This window comes from Schistocerca piceifrons, chromosome 5 (genome assembly GCF_021461385.2).
Source record: "Schistocerca piceifrons isolate TAMUIC-IGC-003096 chromosome 5, iqSchPice1.1, whole genome shotgun sequence".
Lineage (NCBI taxonomy): Eukaryota > Metazoa > Arthropoda > Insecta > Orthoptera > Acrididae > Schistocerca > Schistocerca piceifrons.
The window spans coordinates 155,667,068-155,681,588 of NC_060142.1; the positions used below are offsets into that span (position 1 = coordinate 155,667,068).

At 42.2% G+C, this 14,521-nt stretch overlaps 1 protein-coding gene across 1 annotated transcript in view; it reads right to left on the bottom strand.

Moving 5' to 3' along the window:
• The window catches only part of LOC124798823 (monocarboxylate transporter 12-like), a 661,199-nt gene extending 658,421 nt beyond the window's left edge, over positions 1-2,778 (bottom strand). Inside the window, exon 1 of the mRNA XM_047262352.1 lies at positions 2,621-2,778. Within this exon, the coding sequence (XP_047118308.1) occupies positions 2,621-2,750 (130 nt within the window). The 5' untranslated portion in view covers positions 2,751-2,778. The remainder of the gene's footprint in view (positions 1-2,620) is intronic.
• Positions 2,779-14,521: the final 11,743 nt, after the last annotated feature.

Sequence of the window (14,521 nt, forward strand, 5' to 3'; positions counted from 1 at the left end):
TCTGCCAGGAAGTTAAATATTACCTGGCTGAATTACCGTAAATTGTTTGAAAATTTATCAAAGTGAGTTTACAAAAAATGTCGAATATCTGTAAATTTTATATATTATTGGAAATACATCTCTTTTGAAAGATCATCTCACAAAGTGAATTCAAGTAAAAGATATACGCTCTTCTGAAACTAAAAGTTTGAAGTTCTACGCACAAGTTAAAATTTATCCCCATGTTTCTATCCTCATTCATTTAGATTGATATAGGCTTGTGAAATCGGTTGACTCTGTATATAAATTCGCAACCACAAATCATCATGCAATCACACTGAAGAACACTGCCTGCAGTTAGAGCCGAAAATTTGGTAGTTCTATCGTATCACGATGCGGTTACACGCCCAGAAGAATCTTATTCAAATAACAGAAATGTCAATACGCAGCAAAAGGCTGAAGTGAAGGAAGGGCCGCCCACACAGTGCGGCTACTTCGCATTTTCCCGCCTAAAGAGGTGATCTGGTTAAAAGCTGACGATTGGCTAACGTACTTTATCGTCCTATTGGCTACCTCCAGCTTGGCACCGGTACGCATTGCCAACTTCTATACAACGCACAAGCGCGGCGCGAGAACGACCCTTAGTAAAGTTTTGCCCACAGCTACTGCTTCGAACAACACACATCGTTTCTTTACAGACAGTGTCCATGTCACAGGGCAGCACGATCACGGCAAACTGCACATGAACACTGCGTCGTTCTGGTTACTAGAGTACACTGTCAAATAATGCCACGAGAAATCGTTGATTAGTACAACACACGGTGAATGACTTTGGCCGTGGAACTGTACCTCCACAACCAGTTCAGCGTGGACCAAACTGTAAAATAATAGGGGTAATGCAAGAACTTTTTCCTTCAGCTTAAGTTTTATAGTTCTTAGGCATACGTGCTGTAAAACGGCAGGAGTTCCCGTGACGGCGGTGGTCAGTATTGTCAAAGGCTGGTGAACTGTCACAACCATTAGATTCCGTCATCATACTGATGATGTTTTCACAGATTGGACGGTATTGTCGTGAAGGTACATTGTTAACTTGTATTACATTTACATTTGATTTATACGAAGGTTCATAGGTTCATTCATACGAAGGTTCATAGGCCTAACGGATCAGTGATATCTACATACCGTTTATTTTTAGGCCTTATTCCTTACTGTTGAAGTAGGTGGCATTTTAGAGAATTACCATAACCATTCATAATGCCTCGCGGAGTAGCCGGGCGGTCTAGGGCGCCTTGACACGGTTCGCGCGGCTCCCCCCGTCGGAGGTTCCAATCCTCCCTCGGGCATGAGTGTGTGTGTTGTCCTTAGCGTAAGTTAGTTTGAGTTAGATTAAGTAGTGTGTAAGCCTAGGGACCGACGACCACAGCAGTTTGGTCCCACAGGAACTTACCACAAATTTCTCTCTCTCTCTCTCTCTCCATTCATAATGATAGGACGCGGTGACTGACACATTTAGTCAGAATACGCGTGAGACAGAAACTAATGACATAATGAAGTCTCTTTACGTGAGTTGTGTCACGATTGAAGTTTTCCTATCGTCTTTTGTGTTCCACACTCCTAGCGTGTACAGAATTGCTCGACAGTACGACAACGTAAACTTTACTACAGGAATGTGAGATATGACGCGCTTCCGAGACTGCAAAGGAGCCATATCGGTATTCAGCAGTTTTATAACAATTTCTGTCCTGAACGTCCGTAAAATCTAATACATACTGCCTGACACTCTAAGAATATATATTAAAAAAATCATGGCTCTTCTACCCCACTTGATTTTCGCCGCCGTTATCCAATTGGCTTTAAAACTTCGGTCAAATGTTACGTCTATGCGAAAACCATAATAACTTTGATCCAGATAACATAATTCAATGCCAAATTCCAGATAATTCTCACAAATTCATATTAGCACATTTTTTTATATATTTCACGCATTATTCACGCAAAAAACAGTCGACTTGTTTCGGCAGGGCCAAATGGCAGCTTATGTAGAGAGAACGACAAAATGCAAAACATAACGTTTGGTAACGGGGTCTTAATTCAGACGCGGCGAACGTAGGAAAAGTAATGAAGAAATGGTGACTGGAGACGTTTAATTGTTACGGAATATTTTAAACTAAATATTGCAGTCACAGGAAGCCCTAAAGAACTAAAGCGCCAGTTGGTAATTGGTTTGAACATTTTCTCTCCGCTTTTGCTGTATTTTACTTTTCCTATTTGCAAAATCAGATTTTTGCTAGGATGACGAGATTGCTTCCTATTGAAGGTACGCGGAAATAGTTGCGTTTTGGTGAGAAACATTCAAACAAATCCATTTATCTACGATTGTTTATCGTCTTCGTGTATGAAAACTCCCCATTACACAGGAATATTTTAACAAATGTCACCCGAATATCGTCAGAGCATTTTTTCCGCGACATATAAACATGGTACATTCCGTGATACACGTGTTGACACCGTCCGATGTTGATTTTATATCATTCTGGAAGAAGGGTTTTCCAATGTCGTCGTATAGCATCTTTTGGAATACTGACGAAGCACACGTTACGCCCACGCTAATGAGTATATTGCAGCGTATTGTTGTACTCACTGACGATGTGTATCATGAAAGAAGCGAAGACGACAACCCATCCCCAACCACCGTCTGGGGGCGGGACGGGCTCGGGAGGCAGGGCGACGTCTGCGGGGGCGGCGGCAGCTTCGGTCCCCGGAGACGGCATGCTGCGCTTCTTGGGGGCGGGAGCGTGCGTCATGTCGGGGTCGGCGTGTTGGGGGCGGAGGGCGTGCGCGACGCGTCGGAGTGTGTGTGGCAGCGCGCGGCCGACGGCTGACTGGCGAAGGCGTCGCGTACCGCCGTGCAGCACGGCCGGCATCGCGTGTCGCACGCGCATGCGCGCAGCGTCGCAGTCCTGCCAACAACGCAGGCGTGCCGCCGTGTTGGGTGTCACAACCGCGTGAGTTCGGCACGTGCGGCCGCGCTGCGCACGTGGTGTCGCCGCGGAGAGGTTCAAACGCCGCCACAATGCACCAGGTCGTGGAACTCGTTCTGGGGGTTGGAGGGGGGGCGGCTCCATCGTATAATGTCCTGAGCAGACGTTTCACCAGCAAATCAGAGACTCAGTCCGCAGGACGGTTACTGCAAGGTATTTTTTAATTGTTACGATCTGCAGTCATTTGTCGCCAGAAGTGGATCCCTTCGCATCCGTTACTGTTCGGTTACTTTATGGGAGATCAATCATTTAGAACAGTTCGTTGTTGATGTTGTGGTCTTCAGTCCTGAGGCTAGTTTGATGCAGCTCTCCATGCTACTCTATCCTGTGCAAGCTTCTTCATCTCCCAGTACGTACTGCAGCCTACATCCTTCTGAATCTGCTTCGTGTATTCATCTCTTGGTCTTCCTCTACGATTTTTACCCTCCACGCTGCCTCCAGTACCAAATTGGTGATCCCTTGATGCCTCAGAACATGTCCTACCAACCGATCCCTTCTTCTAGTCAAGTTGTGCCACAAACTCCTCTTCTCCGCAATTCTATTCAATAGCTCCTCATTAGTTATGTGATCTACCCATCTAATCTTCAGCATTCTTCTGTAGCACCACATTTCGAAAGCTTCTATTCTCTTCTTCCCCAAACTATTTATCGTTCACGTTTCACTTCAATATAACGCTACACTCCATACAAATTCTTTCAGAAACGACTTCCTGACACTTAAATCTAAACTCGATGTTAACAAATTTCTCTTCTTCAGAAACGCTTTCCTTGCCATTGCCAGTCTACATTTCATATCCTCTCTACTTCGACAATCATCAGTTATTTTACTCCCCAAATAGCAGACCTCCTTTACTACTTTAAGTGTCTCATTTCCTAACCTAATTCCCTCAGCATCACCCGACTTAATTCGATTACATTCCATTATCCTTGTTTTGCTTTTGTTGATGTTCATCTTATATCCGCCTTTCAAGACACTGTCCATTCCATTCAACTGCTCTTCCAAGTCCTTTGCTGTCTCTGACAGAATTACAATGTCATCGACGAACCTCAAAGTTTTTATTCGTTCTCCATGGATTTTAATACCTACCTCGAATTTTTCTTTTGTTTCCTTTACTGCTTGCTCAATATACAGATTGAATAACATCGCAGAGAGGCTACAACCCTGTCTCACTCCCTTCCCAACCACTGCTTCCCCTTCATGTCCCTCGACTCTTATAACTGCTATCTGGTTTCTGTACAAATTGTAAATAGCCTTTCGCTCCCTGTATTTTACCCCAGCCACGTTCAGAATTTAAAAGAGAGTATTCCAGTCAACATTGTCAAAAGCTTTTTCTAAATCTACAAATGCTAGAAATGTAGGTTTGCCTTTTCTTAATCTATCTTCTAAGATATGTCGTAGGGTTAGTATTGCCTCACGTGTTCCAACATTTCTACGGAATCCAAACTGATGTTCCCCGAGGCTGGCTTCTACCAGTTTTTCCATTCGTTTGTAAAGAATTCGCTTTAGTATTTTGCAGCAGTGACTTATTAAACTGATAGTTCGGTAATTTTCACATCTGTCGACACCTACTTTCTTTGGGATTGGAATTACTATATTCTTCTTGAAGTCCGAGGGTATTTCGCCTGTCTCACACATCTTGCTCACCAGGTGATAGAAGAGTAACCGTAAAATACCTGTGGCCGTTCGCACAAGGAGCGACTGAAAACGGACGCAACGGGCAGGCGATGTACATCGGCATCTGGTTGCCGACTAGGTGGCAGCACATTTCCGCACACAGGATGACCCAGAAATGAGAAACTGCATTTGCTGGTGCGAACGTGGGCCAGAGGGAGTATTGTTTGTCGAACCCGAGCGTGTTTCGATCACACTTGGCATGTCGAGTACAGTTTCAAGCTCGGAGGAGGATGTGGTTCTCTGTTATTATCAGTATATTATTATTATTATTAGTAGTAGTAGTAGTAGTACACAAGAACAAGAAAAAGAAGAAAATTCTGTATTCATCTATACAATGAAGAAACATAAACTCAAGGCTGTACGTAACGGCTTAGACAGATTCGAAATCCATAGCTTTTTATAGACCCTCTAAACAGTTCTACAGTGATTTGGCGCAACTGATTTCTTCCGCCACAACAGATCGTTACATTTATTTTAAAAATCCCAATATCTTTAAATTTCTATGTACAGAAATGTGATTTTGGTTTGCGCTCTTTAAATCATTTGTATGTGAACAGCGTCGTATTTAGATTTGAGGCATTTCGCTGTTCTTTTCCACTAGACACATAATTTTGAAGATCGACAAAGGCCACTAGCCCCACAAAATTACTTACAGTTTTTTGTACATTTGCTTCCATTGACGTGCCGATAATTTTATTTTAAGGAATTGATATACGGTACACCACTCATTTCATACGAATTTCTTTTCGCTCTTCAAATCCCACTTTTTCTGTCAGATCTCACCTGTAACTTACAGAGCGAAGCTAATATTCACAACCTGCTCGTTCATCTTCACATTAATGCAATACAACAACCTGTGTTTAAGGACACGAAGCAAGTCGGATCGCTTGACAATGCTGGTTCCTAGTCGCTGGCAACTGGTTGGCAACTCGTTCCAAATGATTCACGGGTGAGTCATTCTACTGTGGCACCGTCTGCGGAGCCCTCCCTGCTTAACTGTTACCAACTCACGTCGGCAACTAGTTGTTCTTGAGTCAAAAATGGATTTAATGGCTCTAAGCACGATGGGAACATCTGAGGTCATCAGTCCCCTAGACTTAGAACTACGTAAACCTAACTAACCTAAGGACATCACATACATCCATGCCCGAGGCAGGATTCGAACCTGCGACCGTATCAACCGCGTGGTTCCCGACTGAAGCGCCTAGAACCGTTCGGCCACAGCGGCCGGCGTTTTTGAGTCGCTTCGTATGCGGAGCACCTATGAGTAACCGTATGGAGCGATCTAAAGTGGAATGTGTTGTAGGAAAAGCAGGTATCGGGCTAAGGTTCATTACAGGCGTTTCTTTCCTTTTTTTTTAAAAAAAAAAAAGTTTTCTGACTGGTTTAAAGCTGCTCTCCGTGCCGCCATGAATTACTCGATGTCCTCAATTGTTTGCTGCATATATTCCAATCTCTGTCTTCCTTTACAGTTTTTGCTCTCGACAGTTCCCTCTAGTAACATGGAAGTCATTCCCAGATGTCTTAACAGATGTCCTGTCATCCTGTCCCCTCCTACTTGCCTGTGTTTTCCAGATGTTCCTTTCCTCGCCTATTCTGTAGAGAACCTCCTTATTCCTTATTTTTAACATCCTTCTGTAGCACCACGTCTCAAATGGTTCGATCTCTACAATGATGTGCTCCAAACGTACATTCTCATAAATTTCCTACTCAGTGTAAGATCTACATTTGGTGCTAGTACACTTCTCTTGATCAGGAATGCCCTTTTTACCAGTGCTAGTCTGCTTTTTATGCCCTCCTCGCTCCGTCCGTCATGGATTACTTTGCTACATAGGTAGCAGAATTCCTAACTTCATCTACTTTGTTACCACAATTCTGACTGCAAGTTTCTCGTTGTTCTCATTCATGCTACTTCTCACTACTTCCGTCTTTCTTCGATTTACTCTCTCAGTTCATATTCTGTACTCACTAGGCTGTTCATTCCATTCAGAACATTCGATAATTCTTCTTCACTTCCACTGAGGACACCAATGACATAAGCAAATTTTACATCATTGGTATCCTTTAGCCTTGAATTTTATTTCCATTCTTGAAAAAAAAAATTATTTCCATCATTGCTTCTTCTATGTATACAGGGTGGTCCATTGATAGTGACCGAGCCAAATATCTCACGAAATAAGCGTCAAATGAAAAAACTACAAAGAACGAAACTCGTCTAGCTTGAAGGGGGAAACCAGATGGCGCTATGGTTGGCCGCTAGATGGCGCTGCCATAGATCAAACGGATATCAACTGCGTTTTTTAAAATAGAAACCCCCATTTTTGTTACATATTCGTGTAGTACGTAAAGAAATATGAATGTTTTAGTTGGACCACTTTTTCCGTTTTGTGATAGATGGCTCTGTAATAGTCACAAACGTATAAGTACGTGGTATCACGTAACATTCCATAAGTGCGGACGGTATTTGCTTCGTGATACATCATCTGTGTTAAAATGGACCGTTTACCAATGGCCGGAAAATGTCGATATCGTGTTGATGTATGGCTGTTGTGATCAAAGTGCCCAACGGGCGTGTGCTATGTATGCTGCTCGGTATCCTGGACGACATCATCCAGATAGTTATGTTATTTAAGGAAACAGGAAGTCTTCAGTCACATGTGAATTGTCAACCACGACCTGCAACAAATGCTGATGCCCAAGCAGGTGTTTTAGCTGCTGTCGCGGCTAATCCGTGCATCGATAGCAGACAAATTGCGCGAGAATCGAGAATCTCAAAAACGTCGGTGTTGAGAATGCTACATCAACATTCATTGCACCCGTGCCATATTTCTATGCACCAGGAATTGCATTCCGACGACTCTGAACGTCGTGTACAGTTCTGCCACTGGGCACAAGAGAAATTACGGGACGATGAGAGTTTTTTTTGCACGCATTCTATTTAGCGACGAAACATTATTCACCACAGCGGTAATGTAAACCAGCATAATATGCACTATTGGGCAGTGGAAAATCCACGATGGCTGCGACAAGTGGAACATCAGCGACCTTGGCGGGTTAATATATGGTGTGGCATTATGGGAGGAAGGATAATTGCCCCCCCCCCCATTTTATCGATGGCAATCTAAATGGTGCAATGTATTCTGATTAGATGTTTCACTGCATCACAGAATGGCGATGAACTTCCATCATGATGGATGTTCGGCATATAGCTCGCGTGCGGTTGAAGCGGTATTGAATAGCATATTTCATGACAAGTGGATTGGTCGTCGAAGCACCACACCATTGTCCGCACGTTCACCGGATCTGACGTCCCCGGATTTCTTTCTGTGGAGAAAGTTGAAGGATATTTGCTACCGTGATCCACCGACAACACCTGACAACATGCGTCAGCGCATTGTCAATGCATGTGCGAACATTACGGAAGGCGAACTACTCGCTGTTGAGAGGATTGTCGTTACACGTATTGCCAAACGCATTGAGGTTGACAGACATCATTTTGAGCATTTATTGCATTAATGTGGTATTTACAGGTAATCACGCTGTAACAGCATACGTTCTCAGAAATGATAAGTTCATAAAGGTACATGTTTCACATTGGAACAACCAAAATAAAATTTTCAAACGTACCTACGTTCTGTATTTTAATTTAAAAAACCTACCTGTTACCAAGTGTTCGTCTAAAATTGTGAGCCATATGCTTGTGACTATTTCAGTGCCATCTCTCACAAAGCGAAAAAAGTGGTCAACTAAAACATTCATATTTCTTTACGTACTACACGAATATATAATAAAAATGGGGGTTCCTATTAAAAAAGACGCAGATGATATCCGTTTGACCTATGGCAGTGCCATCTAGTTTCCCCCTTCAAGCTAGACAAGTTTTTTCGTTTGACGCTTATTTCGTGAGATATTTGGCCCGGTCACGATCAATGGACGACCCTGTAGATTGAACAGTAGGGGGAAATACAACATCTCGTTCTCGGTTTTCCTCTCTTATTATTCTCTCTTGGTTCTTGTACATATTGTATATTACCCGTCTTTCCCTTTAGTTTACCCCTATTTTCTCTGTATCTATAGCCGCAGAGACTTTCAAGTGTATCTCTTCATTCCTTAGTATTTCCATAGCCTATTATCGAACGCTTTCTCCAGGTCGACAAATCCTAAGAACTTGTCTTGATTTTTCTTTAGTCTTGCTTGCATTATCGACCGCAACGTCAGAATTGCCTCTCTGGAGACTTTAGCTTTCGTAAAGCTAAACTGATAGACATCTAACAATCCTCGGCTTTATTTTCGATTCTTCCGTGTATTATTCTTGTCAGCAGCTTGGGTGCATGAGCTGTTAAGCTGATAGTGTGATAATTCTTGCACCTGTCGGCTCTTGTAATCTTCGGAATTGTGTGTATGATGTTTTTCTAAACTCTGACGGTATATCGCCTTCTCATACATTCTATATACCAACGTGAATAGTGGTTTTGTTGCCACTTCCCCCAATGATTTTAGAAATTCTGATGGAATGTTACTTATCCCTTCTGCCTTATTTGATCTTAAGTCTTCCAAAGCTTTTTTAAATTCCGACTCTAATACTGGTTCCCCTATCTCTTCCCTGTCGACTACTGTCTCTTATACTATCACGTCAACAGACAAGTCGTCCTCTCATAGAGACCTTCAGTGTACTCCTTCCACATACCCTCTATCTCCTTTGCATTTAATAGTTAAATTCCCATTGCACTCTTAATGTTACCGCCCTTGCTTGTAATTTCACTGAAGATTATTTTGACTTTTCTGTACGCTGAGTCAGTCCTTCCGACATTTCTTTTTCGAATTCTTCACGATTTTCATGCAATCGTTTCGCATTAGCTTTCCTACACTTTCTAGTTACTTTATTCCTATGTGACATTATTTCTGTATTCCTGAATTTCCCTTGAATATTTTTGTACTTGCCTCTTTTGTCGATCAAATGAAGCATTTCTTCTGTTGGCCATGGTTTCTTCGCAGTTACCTTCCTTACGCCCATGCTCTTCATTCCAGCTTCAGTGATTCCCGTTTTTAGAGGTACTGATCTGTTCTCCCTTTTGATCTCTTCCTTATTGCTGTATCTATAGCCGCAGAGACTTTCAAGTGTATCTCTTCATTCCTTAGTATTTCCATAGCCTATTCCTTTATGCATTGATTCTTCTTCATAAGTCTCTTAAACTTCAGCCCTACTGCTCATCATGACCAAATTGTGATCTGAGTCTATATATGCTCCTGGATACGCCTTACAATCCAATATCTGATTTCGGAATCTCTGCATGGCGTAATCTAACTAAAATCTTCCCGTGTCTACCGGCCTTTTCCAAGTATAGCTCCTTCTCTTCTGATTCTTGAACAGAGAATTCGCTATTACTAGCTGAAATTTATTTTAGGACTTCTCTAGTCTTCTCCTTTCTCATTCCTATTAGCAAGCCCACATGCTCCCATAACCGTTTCTTCTACTACTCCGCTTACAACTGCATTCCAGTCCCCATGATTATTGTACTTTCATCCCCCTTCATGTAACGAACTACCCGTTCAGTATCCTCATATACTTTATATCTTCATCTTCTGCTTGGGACGTCGGTATGTAGGACTATAACTGAACTGTTGTTGTCTGTGTTGTTCGGCTGTCAGTTCTGACGAGAAAAACCCTGTCACTGAACTGTTAAAAGTAACACACTCTCTGCCACACCTTCCTATTCATAACGAATCTTATTCCCGTTATACCATTTTCTGCTCCTGCTGATATTACCCTATACTCGTCTGAGCACAAATCCTTTTCTTTCCATTTCACTTCACTTACCATCGCTATATCTAAATTGAGACTTAGCATTTTTCTTTTCAGATTTTCTAGTTCCTCTACTACTTTCAAACTTCTGAAATTCCACGTCCCGACTCGTAGAACGTTTTCTTTTCATTGGTTATTGAACCTTTTTCTCATGGTCACCTTCTCCTTGGTAGTCCCCTCCCGTAGATCCGAAAGGGAGACTAGTCCAGAATCTTTTGCCATCTGAGAGATCATGATGATACTTTGCAGTTACTGGTTACACGTCTATTATGTGTCTCTAATGCGGTGGTTTCCATTTCCGGCCGTATGGCAGAATAAGGATGACTTATGCCGGAATTCTTTGGCCTCCAGTGCTGATTATTAACCAAAATTTAATCGGTGGCAGGTTCAAGCCCGGGAATAATGACGTTTTGATTGCTAATCTAGGGCGCTGCCCCCTTTTTCTCCTTCATTTTGTTCGGAATTGTTCTCAGCGTTTGGTCTGGTCGTACGTCGTATGACACTCTTTCAAGTTCATCGTTCAGTGCTTCATTCAGCTTATTATTACAGAGGCCGGGCAGCCCACTGACCGAACACGCTGGGCTATCATACCGACTACTCGTAGCCGACGGTTGCAGTTACAAGGGCGTTAAGCAAATATAAAACGTCTCCGCGAAACACTCGTTCAACTGACTCTTGATTACTGCTCGTCAGTCTGCGACCCTCATCAAGCTGGATTAGGAGATGGTCGGATAGTATCTGACACGAGTTGTCTCTCAACTCTAGCGCTAGTAACAGCAACTGTCGCGCCACTGCAGTGAACTATTGTAGAACACGACCGCTCATGCGATTTCGTATCAAAACAACAGTGCGTTTCGGAGTGGCAATTACTGTGGTGTCCAAAATTAAAGCAACAGATGGAAATTTTGCCAGGTTGCGTTTACTTTGGCACAAAACATTATAAATAGATGATACTAAAGCAGAAGCAGTGTAAAGAATGCAGAACGTAAACAACTGTAACATACGGAATGGTAGACAATAATGTTCTTCCTTTTTTTTTTTTCAACTTAACGGATTTCCACAAACATTCTGACGACTGGATGTGCTCAGTATGGGGTGTGACCACTCCTAGCAGCAATGCAGGCCTGACAACGACGGGGCGTGCTGTGAATGATGTCATAAATCTAATTTTGAAGCAATAGATATATTCATACAGGGAGCGAAAAGCTATTTACAATTTGTACAGAAACCAGACGGCAGTTATAAGAGTCGAGGGACATCAAAGGGGAGCAGTGGTTGGGAAAGGAGTGAGACAGGGTTGTAGCCTCTCCCCGATGTTATTCAATCTGTATATTGAGCAAGCAGTGAAGGAAACAAAAGAAAAAGTCGGAGTAGGTTTTAAAATCCATGGAGAAGAAATAAAAACTTTGAGGTTCGCCGATGACATTGTAATTCTGTCAGAGACAGCAAAGGACTTGGAAGAGCAGTTGAACGGAATGGATAGTGTCTTGAAAGGAGGATATAAGATGAACATCAACAAAAGCAAAACGAGGATAATGGAATGTAGTCGAATTAAGACGGGTGATGCTGAGGGAATTAGATTAGGAAATGAGACACTTAAAGTAGTAAAGGAGTTTTGCTATTTGGGGAGCAAAATAACTGATGATGGTCAAAGTAGAAAGGATATAAAATGTAGACTGGCAATGGCAAGGAAAGCATTTCTGAAGAAGAGAAATTTGTTAACATCGAGTATAGATTTAAGTGTCAGGAAGTCGTTTCTGAAAGTATTTGTATGGAGTGTAGCCATGTATGGAAGTGAAACATGGACGATAAATATTTTGGACAAGAAGAGAATAGAATCTTTCGAAATGTGGTGCTACAGAAGAATGCTGAAGATTAGATGGGTAGATCACATAACTAATGAGGAAGTGTTGAATAGGATTGGGGAGAAGAGAGGTTTTTGCCACAACTTGACTAGAAGAAGGGATCGATTGGTAGGATATGTTCTGAGACATCAAGGGATCACCAGCTTAGTATTGGAGGGCTGTGTGGAGGGTAAAAATCGTAGAGGGAGACCAAGAGAGTAATACACTAAGCAGATTCAGAAGGATGTAGGTTGCAGTAGGTACTTGGAGATGAAGAAGCTTGCACAGGATAGAGTAGCATGGAGAGCTGCATCAAACCAGTCTCAGGTCTGAAGACCACAACAACAACAGATAGATTCATACCGCATAAGTTAATAAGAGACGGGACTGATCCACCATGGTACACAAAACACGTCAGAACACTGTTGCAGAAGCAGGGAAAAAAGCAAGCCCAATTCAGAAGAACGCAAAATCCCCAAGACTGGCTACGTTTCACGGAAGCTCGAAATTTAGTGCGGACGTCAATGCGACATGCTTTTAATCTAGTTTCCACAATGAAATATTGTCTCAAAATATGGTACAAAACCCAAAGAGATTATGGTCGTTTGTGAAGTACACCAGTGGAAAAAAACAGTCAATACCGTCACTGCGCGATAGGGATGGTAGTGTTACCGATGATGGTGCCACTAAAGCTGAGTTACTAAATACAGTTTTCCGTAATTCCTTCACGAAAGAAGACGAAGTCAATATTCCAGAATTCGAAACCAGAATAGCTGTTAGCATGAGTGACATAAAAGTAGATATCTTACGTGTTGCGAAACAACTCAAATCACTTAAGAAAGGCAAGTCTTCCGGTCCAGATGGTATACCAATCAGGTTCCTTTCAGAGTGTGCAGACACAATAGCGCCTTTCTTAGCAATCATATACAACCGCTCACTTGACGAAAGGTCTGTTCCTAAAGACTGGAAAGTAGCACAGCTCACACCAATATTCAAGAAAGGAAATAGGAGTAACCCATTGAATTATAGACCCATATCACTGACCTCAATTTGCAGTAGGATTTTGGAGCATATACTGTGCTCGAACATTATATATCACCTTGAAGAAAATGACTTATTGATACATAAACAACACGGATTCAGAAAATATTGTTCTTGTTTAACACAGCTAGCTCTTTATTCCCATGAAGTAATGAGTGCTGTGGACAAGGGATCTCAGATTGATTCCATATTCCTAGATTTCCAGAAGCCTTTTGATACCGTTCCTCACAAGCGACTATTAATCAAATTGGGTGCATATAGAGTATCGTCTCAGTTGTGTGACTGGATTCGTGATTTCCTCTCAGAGAGGTCACAGTTCGTAGCGATAGACGGTAAATCATCGAGTAGAACAGAAGTGATATCTGACGTTCCTCAAGGTAGTGTCATAGGCCCTCTGCTGTTCCTGATTTACATAAATGATCAAGGTGATAATCTGAGCAGCCCCATTGCATTGTTTGCAGATGATGCTGTAATTTACCGTCTAGTAAAATCATCAGATCAATTCCAATTACAAAATGATCCAGAGAGAATTTCTGTACGGTGCGAAAAGTGGCAATTAGCACTAAACAAAGAAAAGTGTGAGGTCATCCACATGGGTACTAAAAGAAATCCGATAAATTTTGGGTATACGATAAATCGCACAAATCTAAGGGCTGTCAGTTCGACTAAATACCTAGGAATTACAATTACGAGCAACTTAAATTGGAAAGACCACATAGATAATATTGTGGGAAAGGCGAAACAAAGATTGCGCTTTGTTGGCAGAACACTTAGAAGATGCGACAAACTCACTAAAGAGACAGCCTACATTACACATTGTCCCTCCTCTGCTAGAATATTTCTGCGCGGTGTGGGATCCTTACCAAGTAGGATTGACGGAGGACATCGAAAAAGTGCAAAGAAGGGTAGATCGTTTCGTGTTATAGCGCAATAGGGATTAAAGTGCCACTGATATGATACGCGAGTTGGGGTGGCAGTCACTGTGGCGTGACCTGTTTACGAAATTTCAATCACCAACTTCCTCTTCAGAATGCGAAAATATTTTGTTGACACTAATCTACGTAGAGAGAAATGATCATCATAATAAAATAAGCTCGAACGCAAAGATTTAGGTGTTCCTTTTTCCCACGCGCCATCCG